General features: G+C 39.7%; 1 protein-coding gene across 1 annotated transcript; it reads right to left on the reverse strand.

The window, feature by feature from the left end:
- Positions 1-9,355: 9,355 nt before the first annotated feature.
- LOC108696439 (coatomer subunit delta) lies at positions 9,356-25,382 on the reverse strand. The gene is made up of 10 exons (XM_018225804.2): positions 25,238-25,382; positions 19,760-20,023; positions 17,868-18,047; positions 16,273-16,484; positions 15,960-16,124; positions 15,691-15,856; positions 14,864-15,011; positions 12,945-13,053; positions 11,545-11,749; positions 9,356-10,066 (listed from the first exon to the last, which is right to left on the reverse strand). The coding sequence occupies exons 1-10, from the start codon at positions 25,238-25,240 to the stop codon at positions 9,977-9,979; spliced, it is 1,542 nt and encodes a 513-aa protein (XP_018081293.1). The 5' UTR covers positions 25,241-25,382; the 3' UTR covers positions 9,356-9,976.
- Between the last annotated feature and the right edge of the window lie 237 nt (positions 25,383-25,619).

Below are 25,619 nucleotides of genomic sequence, written 5' to 3' on the forward strand. Positions count from 1 at the left end.
CACTGCGTCACAACATGTCATGTGCAACTTAACTTCTTAAAGGAGAAGGAAACCCCCTGGGCGCAAAATCCCTCCCCTGTGTTGCCCCCCCTCCCCCCTGGCCTACCTGTCCCCCTGGGAAAATGCCCCTAACTTGTTACTCACCCCTCTGCGCAGGTCCTGTCCACGGAGTTCACAGTCGCCATCTTCTCCCTCGCGCGTCTTCTTCCTGCTTTGACCGGCGTCTTCAGGCACATGCGCAGTAGGAACAGTTACCGGTACAGATCTACTGCGCATGCGCCGAATGTCACAAAGTGAAATCGGAAAACTTCGTGACATTTGACGCATGTGCAGTAGATCCGTACCGGTAACTGTTCCTACTGCGCATGCACCAGAAGACGCCGGTCAAAGCAGGAAGAAGATGCGCGTAGGAGAAGATGGCGACAGTGAACTCCGTGGACAGGACCTGCGCAGAGGGGTGAGTAACAAGTTAGGGGCATTTGCCCAGGGGGACAGGTAGGCCAGGGGGGGGGGCAACACAGGGGAGGGGTTTTGTGCCCAGGGGTTTCCTTCTCCTTTAATTCTTAACTAAATTTGGGCGGCTGTAAAGAGCCCCGATGTCCCATTGGACCTGGCCTTCCTCAGGGTTCCTAAAGGGGAACTATTGCAAAAAATAAAAATTTAACATAAGCTTCATCATACGGAAATAAAAACTTTGTCAATACAATTTAAGGACAGGAAGGCTATTGATGAAATGGAGAGAGTGCAAAGACTTGCAACTAAACTGGTAAAAATGATGGAAGATTTACCTATAAGGGTAGACTGACAGGGTTGAGGTTTTAATGTACATATTTTGAAAATTAGTTTTTTTTAGTGTCCGCATCACTTTAATTACATTCTACCATTTTCAGATTTTTTTTTTCTAATCACAATGTACATTTTAAATACGAGTTTGTTATTGCCAGCTCTCTAAACTGTTACAAGTAGTGCGTTTTTGTTATTTTTAAAGAAGAGCTGTTCTCAAGCATACTCTTTATAGTTTACTGGGATAAATAATAATAGCAAAGTATATTTGTATGCGTGGGTGGGGATTTTATGCAAATGCTGCCTTGTCTAGCTGTGGCTGACTCTTCCATGTTATAGAAGATGGACTCCTTTTACAGGGCTTCTTTAACATGGACAGAAAAAGTTTGCTGTTATTAAAGTGAAACAAGAACATTTTAATTGATTGCTTAACATAATTGTTTCAGTAAAACCAACCTTATCTTAAAAGTCTGTGCTTGTGATAGTTCCACTTTCTATATACAGTCAAACCCCAAATTTACATCACCAGGTTTTACATTTTCCTGCATTTCCAGTGTCTTTTGCATAGTCCTGCCAATTACATAAAATGAGTTTTCTACTGTAATAGTGGCTGTCGTCATAGTCAAGTCAGAAAGCATGTTCGGTAAGGGCAGAGGCTGCCACTGAGAAATCAGAGTATCTAATGTATCAAATTGTAACAGTATAGGGATATGATAGCTGCTACTAGGAATACAACCGAGAAAAATCAGCCCTGATCAAGAGGATTGGAGTATAAAACACTGGCTCAGAAGAAATGGAGAAAGCAATGGATAAAGCAGCACTTTTATCGCCTGCCTGGTCTAATACAACAAAATAAATGTTAGTTACAGTTACCCATCAACAGAATAGCAACCTAAACTCACCTCTAATCTCCTGGTGTTGTTGGCAGTCACAAAGAACCCCTTTGGAGTTAGGCTCATTCAAATTCTAACATAACTTTTCCTTGCCTCGCCTCTGCACACCAACAAGGCACATTAGAGAATAAATCGAAAGCAAAGGGAACTTTATTCACAATTACACAATGTAGCAAAAGTGCACATGGCTGCTATTGCGTTTTATGTTTCTTTTTGCACCAGAGCCTCTATTTTCCTCTAAAACGAAGTGCCTCTAATAGAGGCCTGAAGCCTGTCAAGCGCATGCACTTATGCTTACGATGATGTGTTTGTAGTCATATGTGAATTAAGTCCCCTTTGCTTATGGTGTTTCCATGTGTGATGCGCACTCCCAATGGAGAAGGGAAAGCTTTGCTTAGACAGTTGCCCATATCTCAAACTCCACCCAGCATAGATCAGATCCAGTTTAGCTATGGTGCGGCTACCTGATGTTCTGACCAGTGATGAGAAGCTTATACTGTATATGTGTTTCAGGAAATACTGTACCCATTTTTGTTCAGGACTGCAAATCTTTCAATTTAAAAGCAGCTGCAGGTAAATTTAAAGCTATTAATATACCCTGTAGTGGTGCTGTTACTTCAGTTATCTGGAGAATTCATCAGCCTAGGGTTCAAACTACACAGGAGATCTTGTTGCATGTGGTCAGTGACTTGTATCCTACTAGCCAGATGTAGGGGCATGTGGCATAAAATAATGGAACTCATATTAATATCTGATATATCAACTACATGAATAGTTCGGACAGGAATGCTGCATTTTTATTGGACAAGATTGTCCAAGATATTGAACATGAAAACAAAAAAAACATTGGTTTTCTAATCCTGGGGGCAGATACAGTCTGACTCGAAATCTGACAAAAAATCTTCCTTGTAGTTCAGCTTTAAATGTGAATATCAGGCTATGAAAAAACACAAAATGGTAGTGGATTTTTTATATAAATCTAACAAATACTGTAAATGTTACAAATAAATGGTATTTAATGTTTTGATCTGCTGCCTGCTCATTTTTTAATAAATATTTTTTCTGCTACAAACACATTCATGCTGATTGGTACTTGGAAATTCCGCTAATTAAAGAAAACCTGTGTCACTTTGCTACTCAAGTAATTAACTTTTCATTAACCTCTTCTTCATCCTAGCGTTCTTCCTAACTGCCTCCCCTCAAATAAAATGCATGAGGAAAGTATCTTTAAAACTATTTTAGAATAAAAGAAACAAGTTAAGTTAAAAATTGCCACGAAAAAAAGTACATATATGGGATCCCTTATCTCGAAACCAGTTATCTGAGAAGCTCCAGATTACAAGACCATCTCTCCATTTTAAGCAAATAATTCAGTTTTTTAAAATTGCATTTTTGCCTGTAATAATAAAACACTACAATCTAACCAGGGGTGCCCAAAAGGTAGATCAGGATCTACCAGTAGACCTTTAGCTGGTGATCAGTAGATCTAAATCACCCTCCTGTTTCATGCTTTTCATTCAGATATTTATTACAGTTTATTAAAGTTACATAATAAATAGTTGTTAGTCAAACAGCAATTTACATTTGCACATAAATCAATATATTTAAGTAATGTTTTCGATGGAACAGAATGCTAACATTGATATTATGGATGTAGATCATAATGGGACAACAGCACTAAAAGTAGATCACGAATTAGTAAAGGATGGGCACGTTTAAATTATTTTTGCAGACTTGAGGTATGGAGATCCAAACTACGGTAAGAACTTTTATGGAGACAACCCCATGTCAGACTTACCGGATAGTTTATGAAACAATGGATCTCTTCTGGATGATAAGGACCCACAAGCGGCTCACACAACACAGAACCCAAACGGGGATGATACAGGGGGAAGCCGTGAGTGGAGAGAAGCCAGTGCAGCTAAGCCGAAGCGAGGTACCAGAGATTTAGAGAAGAGTCAAACCGGATCCGTGTGCAAATGGCAGGCAGCAAATCAGCAGGAACGAAGGGCAAGCTAAGGTCTGGGCTGGCAGTGAAGTTTCAGAAGTCAAGAACATCAAAGGTCATACACAGGAATCAATCAGAAGTAGACAAGTCTGTATAGCTAGGTTTCAGGACAAACCACGATAACCAGGCACAGATTCAATACAAAAATCAGTTTAAATACCTTTAGTCTTGTCGCCAATTCTCCAGCGTCAGAACGCCTGCGACGAGATGCCAGCGTCATCACGCTCTGCGCTGTAATGAGCCTGTGCCTGGATGCGCACTGATGTGTACGCTTCCGCATGCGCTTGTGTCCCGACGCCCGTGATGTCAGAACTGTAGGACGGAGGCGTGCCGAGGGATCCGCTGGGTAAGTTTTTCTTACACCTCAGGTCCCAAGCATTCTGGATAATAGATCCCATACCTGTGTTATTAATATTTATTTCAGTTGCATTTTATAGGTGTAACCATTACCCATGAATATAGAGTGGTATCTAAGTTTTTCTTCATGTCCCCAGGCAGCACACCAAAGAGAGCTAGGCCCCTCCTTCTAGGGACAGGAAACACCATAAAAACACCCTCCCCTCCCACTGTTCCCCTGTGTTTTTGTATCCTGTCCTAGAGACTAGGTAAGTATACAGGGGTCCAGCTGGATTCCTGATATGCCCTGAGGGCGGTTAGGACATGTTGCCGTCCTATTGACCGTTCACCCCAAGCAGTGGGCTTATGGTATTATCCCCCTCTATCTATATCCTTCTCCCCCCCTTTTATCGCACTGCAGGGGGGAGGGTGTGTTGGTCTTGTTAGCATTGGATTGTGCTGCACTGAGGATCCTGAGGATTTTCTAACGGGAGTCTGCTTACTCCTCTCTCTCCCTCCACCCTTGATCGCACTTTAGCGCTGCAGTTGGCGGGGGGGGGAGTTGGTTTGCAGTATGTCTGTTACCTGCTTAAGCTGCAGGTGTTGTTGGTGCTGCCTCTCTCTTCCATGTGCCTTGGTGTAGGAGGTGAGCGGGGCGGCGCTGATTGCAGCCAAGTCTAGTACTTCCGAGTTGCGGGTCACGTGACGACCCGGCGCCAAATCTAAATCTCGGTTTTTCAGTTTTTATTTCTATTTCAAAGCCAATGTTTCGTTTTTATCTTAGTTACAATTTCATCTGTTGTTTCTCAAGGCTGCAATTGTTACTGATATTGTTACTTCCCATATGGTCTATTTCAGGTACTGCAAAATCAACACATTTACATAGTCTTGCAGGGGCAAAGGTATAAAAAAGTACGTTCACCCCAAAAAACATATATTTTCAGAAAGTACATATTCCCCCGAATCCATATTGGGTATGCATGTCTTTCTAATCCAAAGCACCAAGTCACAAACCTTTCCTAAATATGGCGATTTTGGTGACATTTCCAGAAATCCCCTCAAAACTTCCAACATGCAGCATCTTATTTCCCACATACTATAAGGTATCAAGATAAATCACCCCAAATATGAAAGCGTGGGGTCCGCTGAACAGTTTGGTGCCCAATGTACATAGGTTTATCGAAGCACATGGCATGTAAAGACCCCAGAATCTACCTTGTGCATATTTATTTGATGGCTTATAGTTACACTAATTTATAAACACTGCCAGTTTTATGTGGGATAAAAGGTACAAAAAATTATGGTGACCCCTGAAAACCATATATCTTTGGAAAGAACACATTCTGACGAATGCAAAATAGGTAATTATGTCTTTCTATGCCAAACTACTATACGGCAAAGCTATGCTAACGGCGGTAGTTTTTATGACGTTTCTGAAAATCACATGAAAAAAATTGCAATTGCCTGCAATTATCTCACCTAATTTCTTACATATAATTTTAGAATACACTAAATATTGATGTCAAGGGTCTAATGAACAGCTTGATGACCAATATGCATAGATATACCAATAGTAGCTGGCATGTGCTGACCCCATATAAAAATAGTGCATAGGAATTTTCTCTGCTGTCGATTCGCCTTCTGTGAACAAAGACTTGTGACTGCGTATTATGTGCCACAAGACCGCCTAACAGCACAAAGACCCCCCTACAACCAGATATATTTTTGGAAAGTACATATTCTGACGAATTCAAAATAGGTAATTATGTCTTTCTACTCCAAACTACTATATTGCAAAGCTACGCTAAAGGCAGTGATTTTAATGACATTTCTGAAAATTGCCTAAAAATATTGCAATTGGCCGCATACATCTCACCCAATTTCTTACATAGAAAAACACCCTAAATATTGATGCCAAGGGTCTACTGATGCCCAATATGCATAGATATACCAAAGCAGCTGGAATGTGCAGACCCCAAATAAACCTAGTGCATAAAAATTTTCTCGGCTGCCGATTTGCCTTCTGTAAACAAAGGCACAAGACCGCCTAACTGCACAAAGACCACCCAAAATATATTTTTGTAAAGTACACATTCTGACAAATCAACAATTGCTATAAATATGTTTGTACTCCAAATGATGAAAGTGCAAAGGACGCTAAAAAAAACATAAAAAACAACAATGCAAGCATAAAACTGCAATAAAATCACAAAAATACAATTAGGTAAATCAATGAAATAACAAAATAACTGATCAGGCAGAGTGGTTATCCACTTGGTTTGACTGTCGTGGCAAAATTGTCTCAGAGCTCATCACCCCACTGCTGGGCCAAGGATACCACTTATACGTGGATAACTTTTATACCAGTATAGCCTTGTTTAGCGCCATCCATTCTTCTGGCACCCCAGCCTACGGCACAGCCAGGCATAACCAAAAAGGCTTGCCTAGGAAACTTGTGAATGAAATAATAAAGCGTGGGGAAACATATGCTCTGAGAAGCAATATCACTGCATCAAAAATGTACTAATGCTCACTAACATCCACGACAAAAGCATCTTTGTGCAACACAGAAGCAGCGGTAGGCCCCCTAATTAAAAGTTGCTGTGTAGCTAAGAATTCAGCCTATTGGTAGAGTGGGTAAAATGGATCAAATGCAACACTATTATAACACCACCAGTGGCATAACTTGGTGGCATTGGTCCCTGTTGCCCGGGTCCCTCCATGGCAGTGGGGTCAGCTGTATAGGTAGTTACTCCAGTGAACACCACCCTAATAATTAATCAATGAAAACCACATTCGGAAAATGTGAAAAAACTTTTACTTATGAGCCTTTAGCGGTGGTGACTGGTGATGCTCCAGCGCCATTCATTTTCAGTGCTAGTTGATTTGGCAGATGAGTTGTTACACACTCCTTAGCGAATTCCAACTTCCATGACCACTGTCTATATCAACCAACACCTTTCCAGGGTTCTGATGAGACTCAGCATTGGGCACTTTAACCCAGTGTTTGGTTCATCCCCCAGCACCAGTTCCGCTTACCAAAAGTGATCCACTGGGCGTGCTCGCACTATTGATAATAGGTTTGAGATAATTTTGTCGCCAAGACCTCATTCTTTTTACCAGATAAAACTGTGATGGACGACTGCCAGCTGAATATCCTGAGAATCTTGAGGGAAACAGCGAATAGATGGTTCAACTAGTCTTTTGCCCCTATATCCAGGTCAGATGACTGATTTGCACATCAGGACCACTACAGACCTCCACCAGTTTCCTGCTCAGGCATAGTTCACCATCTTTTGGGTTCTATCACGCACACTCACTCTCCACCTCCTAGTTGTAGCAGGTGAGACAGACCAGTGGTGCGGGTGCCTGGACCTCACCTGGTTGCCTGATTGATTTAGGCTGGGCCTAAATTAAATGGACTTGGGCCTCCACGCCAGGGAGCGGTCCTGTCTCCTGTATGCCACATTTCTTGCACACGAACACTGTGAATACTGGTTTGTTTCTTTTCCTCTGCTTAGTAATAAGCTTAAATTTAGTGGATCGCCATGTCTGATCTGAGGTCTGTTAGGTGATCTAAATACCACACTCTGGCCGAATCACCTACTCACCAGATGCATGTATAGTCAGGCCAAACAATTTCTCAACAGGGACCTTCTATGTAACCTATGTGGATACCCACTGAAAACAAAGTGCTTCAAAATAGTTTAATAGCATTTTAATAAGACTCCCCACTGCTACTCTAGGCACCATCTCTACCTACTATACCGCAGAAACAGTCCATTCCCAGAAACTATTATCCCACTGTGTGGTGTTATACAAATGGCCTGTAGATGTCACTGTGCTCAAGACTTTTACTGTGCATACTTTCTATACAGCTTGGGGTGTTAGAGTTGCTTCCTGTTGTGTAATGGCTGCATGAGCCTGCTAATAAAGTATTGAGAGAAAGGAAAAAGTTAACCCTTGAAACTGCACCACCCCATCCAGGAGCCTTTAAACCCACGGAACAAGGTTAAAACTTGACTTTTACTAATAATTTAATTAAAAAATTGGTCCAGGAGAGCATTTAAAACAAAGTTAGGCACAGGGAGACAATGAACCCTGGTTAGGTAAAGCGAAATTTGCCACCCCTGCGTCAAATGTAAGGCTAATACATAGAGTCTGTAGTGAACCACTACAGTCTATAGTAAATAACTACAATAATAGCATGGTGTGGAACACAACCGATCCTGACGTAAGGTCTCATAGGCTGTGACCAATATAGGCAACATCTCAGCTTGCCCCCCTTGTTTATCCACCACCAAACAGTTCGTAGTCTTAATAGATCCGCCACCCATTCACCCTCAAACGCACCCCTCCGTTGCTTTGGAGGAATAACTGTGTCTAGGTGGCTTCAAAATATCACTAAATCCACTAATTAATAGTACCGATTCGATGATAGTGCTTTAGCAGCTTAAGTTTAAACTACCCAGAGAGCGGTTCCGTAGATCGCCCACCCCTTCACCCACAGAGATTCCCTCCCATTCGTGGAGTAAAGCTGTGGCCTAAATTCTTTGTAGTTCAGACACCCTGCCTAACCAAACTAAAATGCGCCTGGCGCGCGTTTCGCCCGCATTAAGCAGGCTTTGTCAAAGGCAAAGGGTTAACTTTTTCCTTTCTCTCAATACTTATTTCTTTAACCCTGTACACCATCCACTGGTTTTCTCAATTGATGGGTGGTGCTCCCTTATCTTGTTTTTGATTATGCCTGCTAATAAAGCACTGTTATACTCTACTCATCCTCGGCTACCAAAACATAACACACTGTGGAATAGTAGGGGAGATGGTTCTTATAGTAGCAGCCACAGTCCCTTCCCAGAGGCTAATACCGCCACTAGTGATAGGTACACAATTTCACCAGATTTCAACATTAAATAACACCCAGTGTGTTGTAAGAAAGAAAAATAAAAGTTGCACCATCGACTTCAATGGGTTTTGTGAACTTTAGCCATGTTGGTCTTGTTGCGCTTTACTCCATCTCTACCCGTGTCATCTCTTTTCCTTTCCACTTTCTCCAAGTTTGCGATTAACTCCACCTTTCTTAATCGCTAGGTGCCATACCCACATCCATCAGTCTTGTGCCTGTTGGGTATTTTGCTTATAAATTTGAGCATGCAGCTCAGGATCAAAAGCAAATTAACTTAACAGTTATGTCCCATGTGGCCTCCCATCAAGCCGCTGACAAACAGTATAGAGAGACTCAAAAGAGGAAGTATTCTGGTCATACGTTAGGCATCTATTCACTCAAGCATTTTATATTTTTTACATTTTTGGCAAAAACAAACTCCACTTCCACTTTAAGTTTGATTTATTTATTGGGTTACAGAACAATATTTCTGTGTTTACTATGGAATGTGCAGATCTTCTATGCAAATAAACAGGGTTACAAAAAAAAACATGTTCCTTCTCCCTCTTCCCCAAATTGTCTGTGCTCCCAAACCCCCCCCCCCTCAATAAACCACCCAATTCCTCTTCAAATAAATGGCAGGAAAGGTTTAATGATGGCTAAGGCATAGAAATTGGACTAATCCAAAACAAACTGGAGACAAACAATGTTAAACAGGACCTCAGATATATAAATTATCATTGTTTGCAAAATTCACATCCCATAATAATAGGATGGGTTGTAAGAGGGATTGGAAAAAAAAAAAAACTGTTGAAATCAAGAGGATGCAAATCACTATGCCTCTTACAACAAAGAGATTAATATTCTGAAGCAGAACCGGAAATTAAATCTGGGGGTTTTACTTTCCCCCCCAAAAGGTTGGAGTGGACAAAATCTGCAGAAAAAATATATATATTTTATTTTCAGCATGACAGTATGTTTCAGGGCAGAAAGAAATCCTTCAGATACTCCTTTTCCAACTTGTAAAGAAAGACAAAATTGCTGTGGATCAACTCTTCACTTCTGTTGTTCTTACAGAATTTCATACTTATCCACCACAAAGGATGTTTCAGTAGAATATCTCACTGAACTGTTTCCATCCACCTGGGCTACTTTGGTCACCTGTAAAAAGATCAGAAGGTCATTTTGAGTGGTCTGCAATAATCCACTAAAAAATAATAGCCTATTGTGGGTATTTAATGCATTAAGCAAAAGCTAATTATGTTGAAAGCAATCAGTTCACAGATAACACCATTATGTTCTACAGAGCTTATCTGCTGTGTAACCTGAGCCTTTTCTCTTTTTAATGGCTGCTCCCATTGCTACACAGCAGCTTATTTATATAAACAATAGTAGTGTTTTTAAAGCAAACAGCAGTTTTACCAGTGCAGGACAACACTTGTTTTTTTTGATGTCACTGTTCCTTTAAGGTGGCCATAGATGCAAAGATCCGCTCGTTTGGCAACATCTCCAAACGAGCGGATCTTTCCCCGATATGCCATTAACAAACATGGCTATATCGGGTGTAATCCGATTACGATGTGCCGTGGGTCCCGGTGGGATCAGTCGGGTCAAAATCAAACCTGACCGATCGACCAAACGACCGATCTCCGCCGGACGAAAGATGTCGGCACACGCCACACACGATCCGAAAATCGTACGAATCCTCGATTCGTACGATAGGATCTGTGTGTCTATGGCCACCTTTAAAATGGCTAGACGAGGATGATTGTGTGGTAATGCCCAATACCAGTAGCTACAGTGTGCAGTACTGTTTAAGCCTTATATGTAAATGGAATATTGGGGAGCACCTCCCATCAAATGTGAAAAACAGTGGATGGTGTGCAGGGTCAAGTAATTACTTCTAATCTCGATTAATTTGGTTCTGTCGACACTTGGGTGAGAGGAATCTATGCGGGTGAATGGGATGGTAACTTTCGGAATCTAAGTGGATGAATTGATCCATTCTCCTCTTGGGTTATGCCTGTGGTTAAAATATGACACATCAGGTCTATGGATTAATTTCCCAGACAATATATTGCTACTTATATGTACCACCAGCCCATTTTTGGTTATTAAAAGTTATGTTTTAATTGTGTGTATGTATATGTGTATGTATAACATTTAGATGGGAGGGTGCAAACATATGGGTCAGTTCTATTTCTTTCATCTGTTTAAGCCTTATTCAACAGAGGAGGTTCTTTACCCTCCCTTCCCCAGAAGAATTGCAGAAAGAATGGTAATTATCTATTGAAACCTTGGAATTCCCATACAATACAGTGGTCACAGTGGCAAGTATCTGTAGATGCAAAATACCAACTGCCTCTAGTGTATGGGATTCGAAATGCAAACTAGTTCATAAACAGATTGGTTGGGGAACAATGTAAACTTCTGAGCAAGAAATAAATACCAGGCTCTTGCCAATAGGGGTGTGAGTGATGAACTTCTATTATTTGCAAGACAAGCCCTTTACTCAGAATTAAACTGCAAAAACAAACAATATCCCTCCTGTATATTAGACCAGCCCTTTGCAGTGAATAAATTAAAAGGTAGTCATGGAGCAAGTAGAGGGGCAATCACAACAGCTTTCATGCACTTACATGTAGGCTACAGTAGTTCTTTTTGGACACAAAAGACACAGTGACAGGGAAGAAGTCATTTGGGTGTCCAGCGATGCTGAACTCCAGGCTCCCCGTCTTGTTCTTGGAATCTATAACTGGCAGTGTCCATTCAAGTGTATTTCGCCTACTGTCATGGTGATAATCTCCATCTATATCTCCTATTACTGGAGATCCTACTCCAGCCCTGATTGAAAGAAAATAAAGCGAAATTTCAGTGGTGTTAACAAAAACACAAATTGCACCCAAAGTACAAGTATCAATTTATCTTACATGACATAGACAGCTCAAAACACTTAAAGGACGAGTTCACCTTTAAGTTAACTTTTAGTATGTTATTAAATGGCCAATTGTAAGCAACTTTTCGATTGTGCTTCGGGATTTCTTTTTTATAGTTTTTGAATTATTTACCTTCTATTTCTGACTCTTTCCAACTTTCAAATGGGGGTCACTGACCCCATCTAAAAACCAAATGCTCTGTAAGGCTACAAATTTATTGTTATTGCAACTTATTACTCATCTTTCTATTCAGACCCTTTCCTATTCATATCTCTCTTTCAAATCAATTCATAGTTGATAGCATGATTTCAACCCTAGCAACCAGATTGCTGAAATTGCAAACTGGTGAGTTGCTGAATAAAAAGCTAAACAACTAAAAAAATCACAAACTGGCTTGGTCTTTGTTGTTGAAGCGCATTGTATCACCATTAGACTTTCTAAAGGCTCTAGAGTTAGAAAGATGGTTATAGATGCCTATAAGTCTGGGAGGGGATCTAAAAGATCACAAACTGGACAGTTACTAAACTATTATTATTAATATACATGTAAAAAGGCAACATATTCTGCAGCATTGTACAATAAATGGTGCATGTATTACGCATACAAGGTAATACAAAACCAATACAAAAGGTAAAGAGGGCACTTCTCAAAAGTGTTTATAAATCTACTGCCAACTTGCCCAGTCAGCGAGTCCCTGAAAGACCAGACCAAAAGCAGAACAGAAGAAGCTCACAGAAGTCTCTAAGAACCCCATAATTTCATCAAAGGACCTACAGGTAGCACTCATCAACACGGTTATCAAAGTGCATGAATCTACTATTAGAAAGGGGCTCCACAAACCAAGCTCCATGTTTAAAATTATAGTGGGCAATATACGGTCTGCGGTAATTTGTAGCACCCGTTTAATATAACTAGGGCTGAGATCCTTCCAAGGAGAACTTTAGTTAATAAGTCAGAGCTTAATACTAAATACAGAGCATTCTTATATTTGGACCTACAGGAATAAACACCATATGAATAAGCTGCTTACAAAAAGGAGAGAATGAGATCAGTTGCTAGACCCATATTTACAATTTACACTGTGCCTTGTTTGCATCACTTACGGTAGAGGAATGGTAATGACAACGTCATTCAGCTCCAGCCTTTCTTCTTGCAGCTCATATTCTATGTTAACATCACAGCCATTCCCACTTTCTGATGGCCAACAGTTAACTAAGGTAAGAAAAAGACACATATGAAAACATTTTGTTAGTAACCTTATTTAATCCATTTTACGAACATTCAAGGCATTTTTTGGCCCCTGGTGTAAGTTTATGCCAGGTAAACTTTCAACCATCGATAAATACTATTCTAAAAATCCCATAGGAATCAATAGAAAATTACAGAATTTTTCTGTGGTGAGCATTAATCTCATATTGTGATAAATCTAACCCTTAGTCGAATAGCAAACAGAACCCTAACTTGTATTTCAGATGTGCAATTGAATGTGCATCTTGGGGGTTTGTTGCTTTCAACTCTCCTGCTCTTTAAGGGTTTGGGTTGTGCTTAATACTAAGCATATGGCAAAACCCAACCCACTAGAACACAGCCCTAGTTGATTCCCTTGTACACATCACACACAAATCTGCTTAAACACTCTTTTAAAAAGCAAAAGCACAGTTTATGATGTATTGTATGGTATCTCCTATATTTGCACATCCTATAGTTCAGCTCTATAATGCATGTTGTGCTTCGAACACCCTGTTGCCCCTTTCCTCCCCATTCTATTAAACAAGGGTTTATTGTGTAAATAAATGCATATTAAATATCAGTGATTTGTGTCCTGGTATTTCTTATGAAGCTAAACATGTGACCATTAATATTGTATGTTCTGTCTCTTTTCCCCATACTGTATGTGGGTTTGAACAGAAATGCAAAACACAAACACACGATGCATTTTGTCTGTTGGTTTGAAACAAATGCTAAAAACCACACAACATGTTTATAAAAATGCATTAAAAACAGTTATGGCCAATTTTGAACATTCAAAAAGTGCATAAAATAAGGAATGAAAGCATCACATTTTGCCTAATTCCATATCTTAGCATGCATTACACAGAAGACTGATCCATTCCTTATGCACATTTTCCATTTAGTTTCTGAACACTCCTGACGATCATAAGAACTTTTCAGTGTTCTCTTATAGAAATATAGTTTTCACCACTCAGAATGGAACTTGACTAAGAATGAAAAATACAAAGGATGAAAGTGTATCTTTTTTAACCCATATAAAGTAAACAACTGGCCCCACAAAATGTGTCATGTTTTCTTTTTGCTCTACTTTGTCACCCTATTGTCATTTGTCTTGCTAGCTCAACCACCCTCATGCGTTACTGCACCCAAAATGGAAGCTTTGACATAGTAGTGCACCCCACACCAGGATGTTTTGCCTTGCTGCTGCCCCTATTCCAATTGATTCTAATTTCTAATGACCCTACCCAGGTCCTACCTTACTTGCACAAGGTTGTTTTCCTTCTACTGAAAATTCCCAAGGTATACACATCAGTATATTGCTCTTCAACATTTGTTAATGCTTTTGTATGCACATCAACAAGCAGACAGTGCTTAGAAAAATTTCCATCCATCTGGAAACCAGTGTGAATACTTAGTCTTTGGGGGAAAAGTGCATTTAGTTTGCTCAGAAAGCAGAAAGAGAGTAGACACCAAGTGATGAATACTAAAACTGACATATTTAGCAATGCACAGGCTGTTGACCCCTTAGTAATTAATAAAAACAGATTAAGTGTCAATAAGTGAAGGAAAAAAGACTGGTATAGAAGTGTTGGTAGATAAAATAGCATTTCAAAGCATTTTTTTAGGCTCAAGTCCGTACTGCTGAAACAATTAACTATTTTTCATTTTTATCTCATCTCAGGGTGTGGATATCTTTAAGTATGGCTTGTCCATATATAAATGTGTAATATAATAAACTTTAATTCTGGCTTGGGTGTCCTGATTGTAACCAAGTCAACACAGTACTCACTGGTGAGGGGAATAAAGGTCTCATCTGTGGTCTGTAATCTCCACTTCAAGATGCCCACATCACTATTCAAGGGGAAGGCTTTTTCTGGGTTTTTCAACCCAATTACAGAATCCGAAGTGAAAAGTTTTTTGTCCACATTAGGATGAGTCTGAGACAAGAAAACAAAGTTGTACAAAGCAATACGTGGCAGCCATTGATAATCTTAGACAATGTCTACAAAAAGATTTCACTTGAATCTTAATTGTTCAGCCTTACTACCAATTATTTAATTTAAAAATATCACTATTTGGTACCACTGTAAATGAGTGTACAAAGCAAGATATACAAAGACTTTTTAAAAAGGTTTTCTTGTTTGAACATTTAAAACTGATTAATCCATTGAGTCCATTTTATTTTATGGGGTGGTTCGCCTTCAAGTAAACTTTTAGTATGTTATAGAATGGCCAATTATAAGCAACTTTTCAATTGGTCTTCATTAATTCTTTTAATGTTATAATTTTTTAATTATTTTTCTTCTGACTCTTTCCAGATTTCTAATGGGGGGGGTCACCCCCATCTAAAAACAAATGCTCTGTAAGGCTAAAATTTATTGGTAATACTAATTTTTATTACTCATCTTTCTATTCAGGCCTCTCCTATTCATATTCCAGTAATTTGGACTCTAGCAACCAGATCACTGAAATTGCAAACCCGAGAGCTCTTGAATAAAAAGCTAAATAACTCAAAAACCACAAATAATAAAAACCAATTGCAAAATGTCACTCTCTACATCATACTAAAAGTTAACTCAAAGGTGAAAAACCCCTTTAATACAGATGATTCCTTACCTGCAGTTGTACTCCTTTTTTATCTTCATTATCAATATAGACACGGATCCTGCCAAACTTATCATCCGACACTTTGAGCATGACTAGTCCATGGACCTCCATATTCTGAAGGCCTCCATCCCGACTGCAGGTAAGGGAGATTTTTTCTTCAACCCTTAAGTGAACACTGTAGATAAAAATACCAGTTAGAACAGATTGAAGCTTCTTTTACCACAACTGATCTCACAAAATATCAGACGTCCTGTCAATGTAAATTCCCCAACACCGACCTCTCCATGTTCACAGGGGGAGCAAGCACTTTGGCCACTTCTGACTGCCTCTTGCCAGATGAAGGGGTGACAATAGTTTCTCCTTCAGATTTCAGTTTGTCCACAAAATTATCCACCTCCTTCCCTTTTGCGCCCAGTTTCAGGGCTTTGCCAGAACCAGAAGGCCTACATGGTGCAAAAAAAAAATTAAGCTTCATATAAACACTTTTTGAGAAGTATAATTCTACAATTCCCAATAAATCATTTTAAAGAATAATAATACAGCTAATCTGGTTTGCATGTATGCTTCTTAAATGTATTCTTCCTTGTATACCTTGATGGAACAGGAGCACTCTTTGTTTTCTCTGGTTCAATGATGGTATCTGTAATGAGTGACACTGCACTGTTGGACATGGAGGAGCCACCTGAACTTCCAAACCCTCCAAATCCAGGGGCTTTCTTGCCCTGCCTCTCTGCATCCCTTCTGGCCTGCTGAAGCTCCTTGGCCTTGCGTCTCATCTCTGCTTTGGCTTCTCTCTCCTGTGTCTGTAAGGAGTGCAGAAAATTACATGAAAAACTGTATTTCTCTTTAAAATGCTTTAGGAAAAGTATCTGGATTTTCTCTACTGCACATGTGCAAATTTAACGCTGACCCTTACAAATAATATTGTACAAATATGTCTGTAAGATTACTGGTATGTGAATGGGGGGGGGGGGGAGCAGGAATGCTAATCCTAATCGATAGCCATGAGCTAGAGATATATATATATATATATATATATATATATATATACACACACAGGCCGGTTCAGGAATTGGGCTGACGCACTCTGTTGGACAGGGCAGGTGAGGAAGTGAAGACATGCAGCTCCTCTTCACTTCCTGCTGTTCTGATGGCCACTTTAGGGATGACTGAGAATTTCAATTGAACAGGGGGTAAAAAAGGTGATTTGGGGTGCTTCTCTGCTAACCGATATATGCTGCAGAAATGGTGGAAGAAGGTGCACTGCATTACTCTACCGACACATAATCCCATATTTTGAAATCCCACAAAATAATTTTAGTAAAAGAGCAGAAAGTTCAGAATACCTTTGGTGGATCAGTAATACTATAATAACTCAAATTCTCTGAACTAATTTATGGTAACAACCATTCCTGAATTCCTCCTGAGAGAATCCGCCCTCAGCCTTTTCAGAACTAAACTCAAAGACTACCTCTTGGAGCACTTGCATAACACCTGAACTGGGAACTGGCACTTATATGGCAGTGTCCCTCACTATAACTTACAGCACTTAATATCCCCCTGTGTCTGTAAATTACCCTTCCATTTAGATTGTAAGCTTTATGGGGCAGGGACCTGCATCCTCTTGTCTCCTTGGTACCAAGTTCTTAATCTTTGTTGAAACTGTACTTTAGTTGTATTGTAGTTTGTACTTATTTGTATTTATTACTGTTTACTATTAATTTATTGTTCTGCTGTACAGTGCTTCTTTCTTAAAGGATGCTTGTTCGCCAAAAATATTTTCCCCAACCAAAGATGTGGGCTAATAGAGCCTGCACTCTGTTGGAGTGTGATTGGCCATGTTGAGCTTCTGACCTCACAAGCATAATGAGCAAGTTGCAGCATTTGGTCATCATGTGAATGTGTGTGCTCCCTCCCGGTGCAAGTGTCCTAGTACTGGCAGCGCGGGGGGGGGGAGTGTTTGGGGGGTTACAATTAAAAAAAGAAAAACAAAAAAAACTACTGTTGCCCGCACCTTTGGTTGAGGAAAACAGGTGCTTTAAGCAGTGCTGTATAAATAAAAATATACATACAAGCCCTTCTAATACACCAATAGTACCTTTAATCTATTTGATATGTTGACTAAATAGGCCATGGCCTTGAACAAATGTATGTACACTGGCTATGTTCTCTCAATGTAGCCTTACCTCTCTGACTGCCCGGAACACCTTTTCCTCATGTGAGTCCATCTCTGTGAAAGTTCTTATTTGAGCCAGATTTACATTCTCTCTGTATCCAAGAGCAACAATCTCATCAAATGCAAAGATCAAGTCAAAGCAGTGATCTGAAATCTCTGTCTCTTCCAGAGCTCTGCAGTACTCAGGAATCTAGATTGGGAGCATACAACAATATATATTATGAAACATGCATGGATCATCTATATATTAAAAAATTACCAGCCTTGTGGAGCTGTAAAATTTTAAGCACCAAATTTTTTTTGTGTAGTGTTTACTATTCCATCAGCCCCGTCAAATTAGTATAAAGGTTAGAAAATAATATGCTTCTGTTATTATATATGTAAAATATAAACTTTTGTGGCATGACCAGTTCATATACTAGTGCACAACCCATAATATTAGATGCATCCCTACAGGCTGAAGTAGTAATTGGTAAACTAGAGAATATGCTTGGTTAGCAGCCTTTCAAAAATACATTTACATATTAGGAAGAGGGGACAGCAAGAAATATGAACAATGTGTGCCTTAGAGCAGCCAACATTGACAATAACTTTGGGCTTTAGGCTAATGGTAACTTGGCCAATGTTTACTGGTTAAGTGACTATTGCTAATTATTATACTCTACTATCAAAATGTACCTTGTTATAATATTATGACAAAATAAACATCTACCCATTGTTTAAAAATATGAGGATATTAGAAGTAACCTCGGAGTACCATGAACTTGTTGGACCTAGCCAACCTTGACATATTTATAAATCTTGACGCAGATTTTGGATACTCTATTTATATAAGGATGTAGCATGTCGAATACATGTTACAGAGATTCTCTGTTCAAATAAATGCCACGTATGTAAACAACATAACATGCTTGTGCAAGGTCCCCGTTTACTTTAGGTACACACTCCTGAACTGTCAGCTTGTAGAAAGGGGACTGGGGAGAGAAAAAGGAGCTAAGCATATCATTGAGTGGGGAGTTGCAAGGAGCTCACAGTCATATTAAGGGGCTGAAGGAGTCAACACAATTTTCAAACAGGAGCAAGACCATTAATGCACCATGGAGGGAGGAGGCTGGATGTATAAAGCAGACTTAAAGTGATACTGACACTAAAAACTTTCTTTTCAAAATATTAATCTACATAAAAAGTTACCTATAGGTCATGTTGATCGTTTTTCGCTGATAGTTCTGCTTTTGTAAGTAATTGTTACTTGAAGTTCCTAAACCTGACTGTTTTGCCAACCTGACTGTCCCTTCTTTACCTGTCAGTTAGAGTTTCTAATGCTAACGACTCCTGCTGCACAAATATGGCAGCCTCCTCATAGGGGAGCAGGGTGGTAAGAAAGGCAATTTAAACGTATCAGGCAAATACTTTTATTGCAAAATTATAAATAGCATTTAAAGACAATGTTATGATATATATTAAAAAGGTTATTTTCTGATGTCAGTATCTCTTTAATAAAGTCAAAGTAAACTTTGTCATCTAAGCAGTATATGAATACACAGTGAGACGAGACAAAGTGGCTCCAGCTAGTACAGATATCAGAGTGTCTCTGAGGTAGTCCAGGTGTGTAAAGTACAGAAGTGTAAAATGATATTATATGGTTGTCTGTCTTGTTTGAAAGATTGTAATAATGTGGAGATGTAAATTTGAGGAGTTGGTGTTTAAAAACTGTCTTGAGTGTGGTTTGTGGGTGGGGCAATATTCATATCAAATTTTGCAGCTTTACCAAGTGATAGGAGGCTGATGCATTTAGTATTTAGACTGAAGACAAAATAAGAATTTAAAAAAAAACTTTTAATGCCCTTCTATGTTTAATCTTAATTATACAGGTGTCAGAGCAGAACACGGTTGTTTACTTACCACCCTCGAGAACAGTCTGAGTGTTTCAAGGTCCTCCAGGATGTTGCTGTTCTTGGTAGTGATAAGAACCATGTAGAGCTTCTCCATGGGTTGGTAAACATACCGAACACTTTCTGTCTCAACAAACGTATGCTGCTTTCCTGTGTTCATAAGCTTTGGAAAAGCGGCCAAAAGTCCTTCAATACGTGTGCGGGTCATCTCAACAAACTGCCTTGATACAATGGCCTTACCAGCCTTGGTGCACACTGCTGCCGCCAGCAGCACCTGAGTAAGAATATAAAAAGTAAATCCTCGCACTGGTATTTTAAAGGCAGTCATACAGTTAATGCATTTATTTCAAAGCATCAAAAGGAAATCTATTCTCCGCATCTATGGTGTTGTTATTTCTACACATACTCTGCCTCAGGGCAAACGCTATAAGATTATGGTCTTGTAGGTCTCCTGCATGTAATTAACTAGTGTCCTGAGATACATGAGCACTGAAATGGAAACGCTAAACCAAATTTTTCATAGTGGTGGCTCATTTAGCAGGACTGCCGCTTTGTGAGTCAAAGTAAACTCAAAGTAACTCAATTTCCTGGAGTTGTTTGTTTTGTACTGTGGTTGCCTGTTACAGTAGTGTGCATGTCTAATACGGTGTTTGTTGTTCGGTACCATCAGGAATGATGACAGAAACAGGACCTTTAGTGCGGTTTCATCAAAAGTCAGTGGAACAAAGGAACTGCCATAGCCTGAAGGCCATGTTCTCCAGCCGGTGGCTCGCAAGCAATATGCTGCTCACAAACCCCATGGATGTTGCTCCCAGTAGCCTCAAACCAGGTGCTTGTTTTTGAATTCAGAAGGCAAACTTTAGTTGCATAAAAACTATGTGTGCTGCCAAACAGAACCTCTTGTAGACTGCCGATCCACATCGGAGCTACTAATAGCCAATCACTGTTTTTGTCTAAATTTCTTTACATTTGAATGTGGCTCAAGGCTACAAAAGGTTGAGGACCCCAACCCTAAAGTATCCAAACTTCAGTGGTATACTACAATGTAAAAGATTTTGAAATCAGAGACAATTTCTCTTATTCTGGTTCTGCATCTAAACTCCCAGCCATAAAACCAGACACCATTGCTGTTTTTGCAAGAGAAACACAGTTACCAAGAAATACACTCCCTCTTTCATGTACATAAGTAGCTTATTTCTAAGCACTGAGCTTTAGACCCACTGTAGAATTAATTTCATGCAAAGATAAGCAGTGGGTACAAAAAAACTTCCATATTTTGGCTTTTTAAGAAGGTTTGGCTCATAGACATCACTACATGAATTCCACACCTCTGAAAAGAACCCAAGCATCTACAGGGTAACCGGCTGTTTGCCTTTGGCGTCTTGTTTACCACAATATCCAACACTTATGCTGTCAGTTTACACAGTTACAGTTAAGATTTTGAAATATTGGATTTCAACAAAAATATTAAAAGGTGATATATTCCTTCAGCAAAACCATGTTGATTTCTGCGCAGCTCAATAAATACTTGAGCCATTGGTAATAAATGGCAAGGCAACACTTGTAACGTGAAAAACTGCTCTAGCGCTTGAATTGTAGATTCAATAATTGTTTCTCTGAAGTCACTTTCACCACATGAATTCTCACAGCTCACACAGTTATGTGCTGCAAATAAATGGCCACAGCTCTGGATATAGCTTTTGGGCAACATGCATGCACAAACATAAGAGGAATAGTTGTTCCTTAACCATTCAACATTACAAATCACTATTGACATTCTAATATAAAAAAAAAAATTCACAAACCATTTACAGGGCTAGAATAGATCTATACAGACCTATGCTAAACATCCATACAGTCTACATTTTTGCTATAATGGAAAATTATATATCCCTCCTTTCCTAAGCAGCACATTATAGGTCATTTATTTTACTGCCTCGCTATTTCAAACAGCGACTCAGTAGAAACAGGAAGCGATACAGGAAGTTTTAATTAAAGTGGACATGTCACATACACATAAAAAGCTGTAAAATAAGTCCTTTGCAAATTAAACATGAAAAATAAATAATTTTTTTCATTAAAACATCCATACTGGTTATAAATATCTGAGCTGTCAATCAAATATCTGCCCGCCTCTATGCCTGAGGCATAGAGGTGGAGCAGTCTATTACTTTCACTTTCCATTAAGCACTTCCTACATGCACATCCCCCCCCCCCCCCCCCGGGGTGATATAACAGTGTCCACAAAATGGCTCCTGACAGTTTGCTGTGATAGTGTAATTCCAAGACTGAAGGAATCAAAATTTAAATAATAAATATAGTGCAAGTAAAGTTTATTTTACTCAACTAACATGATAGAAAATAATTTGGAATTATTTCTTAGGGTGACTGGTCCCCTTTAAGTCTACTAAAAAACCATGCAAACATTAAATAAACCCAATAGACTAGTTTTGTTTCTAATAACGATAAAGTATATCTTAGTTGAGATCAAGTACAAAGTACTGTTTTATTATTACAAAGGGAAAGGAAATCATTCTGAAAAATTCTGATTATTTGGATAAAATGAAGTCTATGTGAGACAGCCTCTGTAATTCAGAGCTTTTTGGATAGCGGGTTCCATTATTGTATTTCTTAATAAATACAATGGACAAGAATTATGCAATCAATTATGTTGGTTTGCTTTGAAACTCGAAACTTTGAAACTTCTTTTTTACACGTAGTACCTTGTAAAGTGATTGTTTAAGCAGTTTACAAATAAGCAGGAGTTTGTTATGCTGGGGGTTAGCAGGTTAGAAGGTTTAGCACAAGCCCTATTCATTGAACTAATGCTGAACATGAGGGTACATGTCCAACCAAAGAAACTAAAGACCCAGGGAAACATATGCTATATTTCTTAATGCTGGCGTTTGCTTCCACTTATACAGTAGCGATGAGTGAGCTGGATTTTTTTGGAACCATCAACCGAAACCTTTAAGGGAGACATATTAGATAAATGATTATAGAAATCCAATATACTGCAGCACACTGTAATTTGTGTAAATATAAAGATGTGCTTTATTGGCTCAAATACAAGCAGACATATGGCAACGTTTCGGGCCTCGCAGGACCCTTTCTCAAGCCTTTCTCAAGTCCTGCGAGGCCCGAAACGTTGCCATATGTCTGCTTGTATTTGAGCCAATAAAGCACATCTTTATATTTACACAAATTACAGTGTGCTGCAGTATATTGGATTTCTATAATCAGTTTGGATCCGTGGCAGGCGTGATCGAATACTGCTAGAAGCACCTGATCCGAAAGGAAAAGTGTCTGAGGTGAGCACTCCAATTTTGTGTGGAATATTAGATAAATGAAACCCCCTAATTTTGTAGGCAATAATGTATATGATATGGTGCTGGTTTTACTTTTGGCTGTAAATTATCATAATTCTTCAAAAATGGCCCCTTTATTGGAGCTCCCCATAGATGTTCTATGGTCCGTGTTTCAAATGAAGGGTGAGCGGGCCTAATAGTCCCTGCCAGAAGCACAGTAGGAGGGGGACAGCCAATCACAGCCCTGCAGTCACACAAGCAGTCAGGCTTCAGTTCCCTATCAGGTCAGCCTAGCTGCGGGTTCCTATGCTAACCTGGGAAAAGAGGCAGCAGCAAGTGGAACAGATGAGCACAACTAGTAGAGTTTTTGTAGAAATTTTCAATAAAGTAACCAGAAACACAACTTTTCAAAGCACAATCATTCTATATTCAAAAGAGTTTAATGCAATGGCACATTCTTTTAAAGTTTTTTTTTACATAATGCCTTCTTTGTCCTACACCACTGCTCATGGGGGCTTCAATTGCCAACTGTAGGTCATAATAAATATCAGAGATATCAGAGAAAGCAAGTGCAGACAACATACGAGGATAGTCAAACATGCTTATTTTTGTTTGACTGCTTTCTTTGACAAGTGAATACTAAATATTTACTAACTATATACTAGTTAAGTAATAAGCAAGAGTACATATTATACAGTTGTGCAATGTCAATATATCCCATATAGATAAACTCATATCCAAATAGTCTGGGACGGTCTTAAGTAGATGAAAACACACACAAAAAAGAAAAAAAAAGATATAAATCAGGGAAAGAGTGTACATAAAGTCCATAAAAGGCAAACAAGATTAAACTGAACAAAAATAAATGGTTACAAATGTCACATTCCCTGCACCATTGTTTTTCACTTATGCTATTATTAAAAGTTCTACTATTGCGTATTTTGTATATTTTCTAACACAGTAACACAAATCCACAACGTGATTCCTACTGTTTTCCCTAGCATATCTACACGTTTTTAATTTTAAATAGCAAATAAAGTTGCAACCATTAGAATGCAATTCAAATGAAAGGAACCTATGTCACAGGACCGCTGTATGAGCCTATTTACAGAGGGACCTAATAAATTAAAAACTGTACTCCAGATGTTGCCCTCTCTATGCTATAACTAAAGGTGGCCATAGACAAAAGATCCGCTCGTTTGGCAACCTCACCAACGAGCGGATCCTTCCCCGATATGCCACGAACGAGCATGGCTATATCGGGGGTAATCTGAACGTTCGGCCCTATGGCCCAGCGATCAGATTACGATGAGAGAGCAATGGGCTCCGGCGGGATCGGTCGGGACAAAATCAAACCTGTCCGATCGACCAAACGACCGATCTCCGGCGGATGAAAAATGACGGGACTCTCCACACACGGTCCGAAAATCGCACGAATCCTCAATTCATACGATAGGATCTTTGCGTCTATGGCCAGCTTTACTCATTTGTCTTTGCCAGGCTCTGCTTCCTTGTCAGTCTCTGTATCCCATATAAACAATGACTATCTCTGCTCCCCCAGTCTGTGTATCCCATATAATAATGATTGTCTCTGTTCCACCAATCTGTCTCTGTATCTACATACAAAAAATGCCTTTTACGGTTCTCCCAGTCTGTCTCTGTGTTCTATATAAATAATAAATCTCTGCTCGCCCAGTTTGTCTCTGCATCCCATATACAGAATGCCTGGCTGTCACTGCTCCCACAGTCTGTCTCTGTGTCCCATACCAATACTGAATGGTTTTCACTGCTCTCACAGTCTCTGTGTCCCACATCAATACAGAATGGCTGCCATTGCTGCCCAGGTCAGGTCACTATATTTGGTAACAGGTTCCTATCTCTTATAAACAAACTTTTGCCCGAATCCCAGGTAGCGATATAAGTGGCGCAACATGACTTAACCTTCATGTCACCGTATCCAAGAGTGTAACCCAAAGCTGAGAGCACTTTTCCATTCTGTCCCACTGTGCTTTTCTGTCAGGATCCCTCCGCAAACTTATATCTCCCCGTACTTCCCGGTCCTGTCACTGCCTTCTCTCCTGGCTGTGCTAGTGCCCCGACCTCTCTGTCAGTACTACTCGCTTTTGCTCTCTGTCCTTGTTAGTAGCTTTCCCCCTCGCCTCCCGAGAGCCCAATCTCACCATGGTTGCAGGTGTGAGGAGACGGATATAGGGCCTGTTTCTCTCTAGATCGGTTCCTCAGTACAATATGGCCGTTCCGGAGCCACGTCTCCAACAGCAAGCACCGCGAGATCCTAGGAGAGCGGCCCAGCGAAGGCGGGGTGATTCATAAAAATGTTTCCGTGCGCCATGTTTAAAAAGGGCAACGCCCTCATAGAAGTGGCCTTTGGACTATTCTATGGCGTATTTGAAAGCAAGAAACTGCTAATATCCAGATTAGACGTACATACGCGAAATCTATGACTAAGTCACCCTTTAAATTCGAATCTAAATCATAATAAATGTGGGTAATCGGTATATTGCACTATATTGCTCCTTCATCAGACTCGTTTGGGAAATTGCT

Source organism: Xenopus laevis, chromosome 7L (genome assembly GCF_017654675.1).
Source record: "Xenopus laevis strain J_2021 chromosome 7L, Xenopus_laevis_v10.1, whole genome shotgun sequence".
Classification (NCBI taxonomy): domain Eukaryota; kingdom Metazoa; phylum Chordata; class Amphibia; order Anura; family Pipidae; genus Xenopus; species Xenopus laevis.

What these genes read in the sequence shown, in the direction of transcription:
- LOC108696439 (XM_018225804.2), bottom strand. An exon ending in AGTGCTCCTGTTCCATCAAG is followed by an intron (nt 16,125 to 16,272) that starts GTATACAAGGAA and finishes TGCACCATGTAG; the next exon opens with GCCTTCTGGTTCTGGCAAAG. An exon ending in AGAACTACTGTAGCCTACAT is followed by an intron (nt 10,067 to 11,544) that starts GTAAGTGCATGA and finishes ATCTTTTTACAG; the next exon opens with GTGACCAAAGTAGCCCAGGT.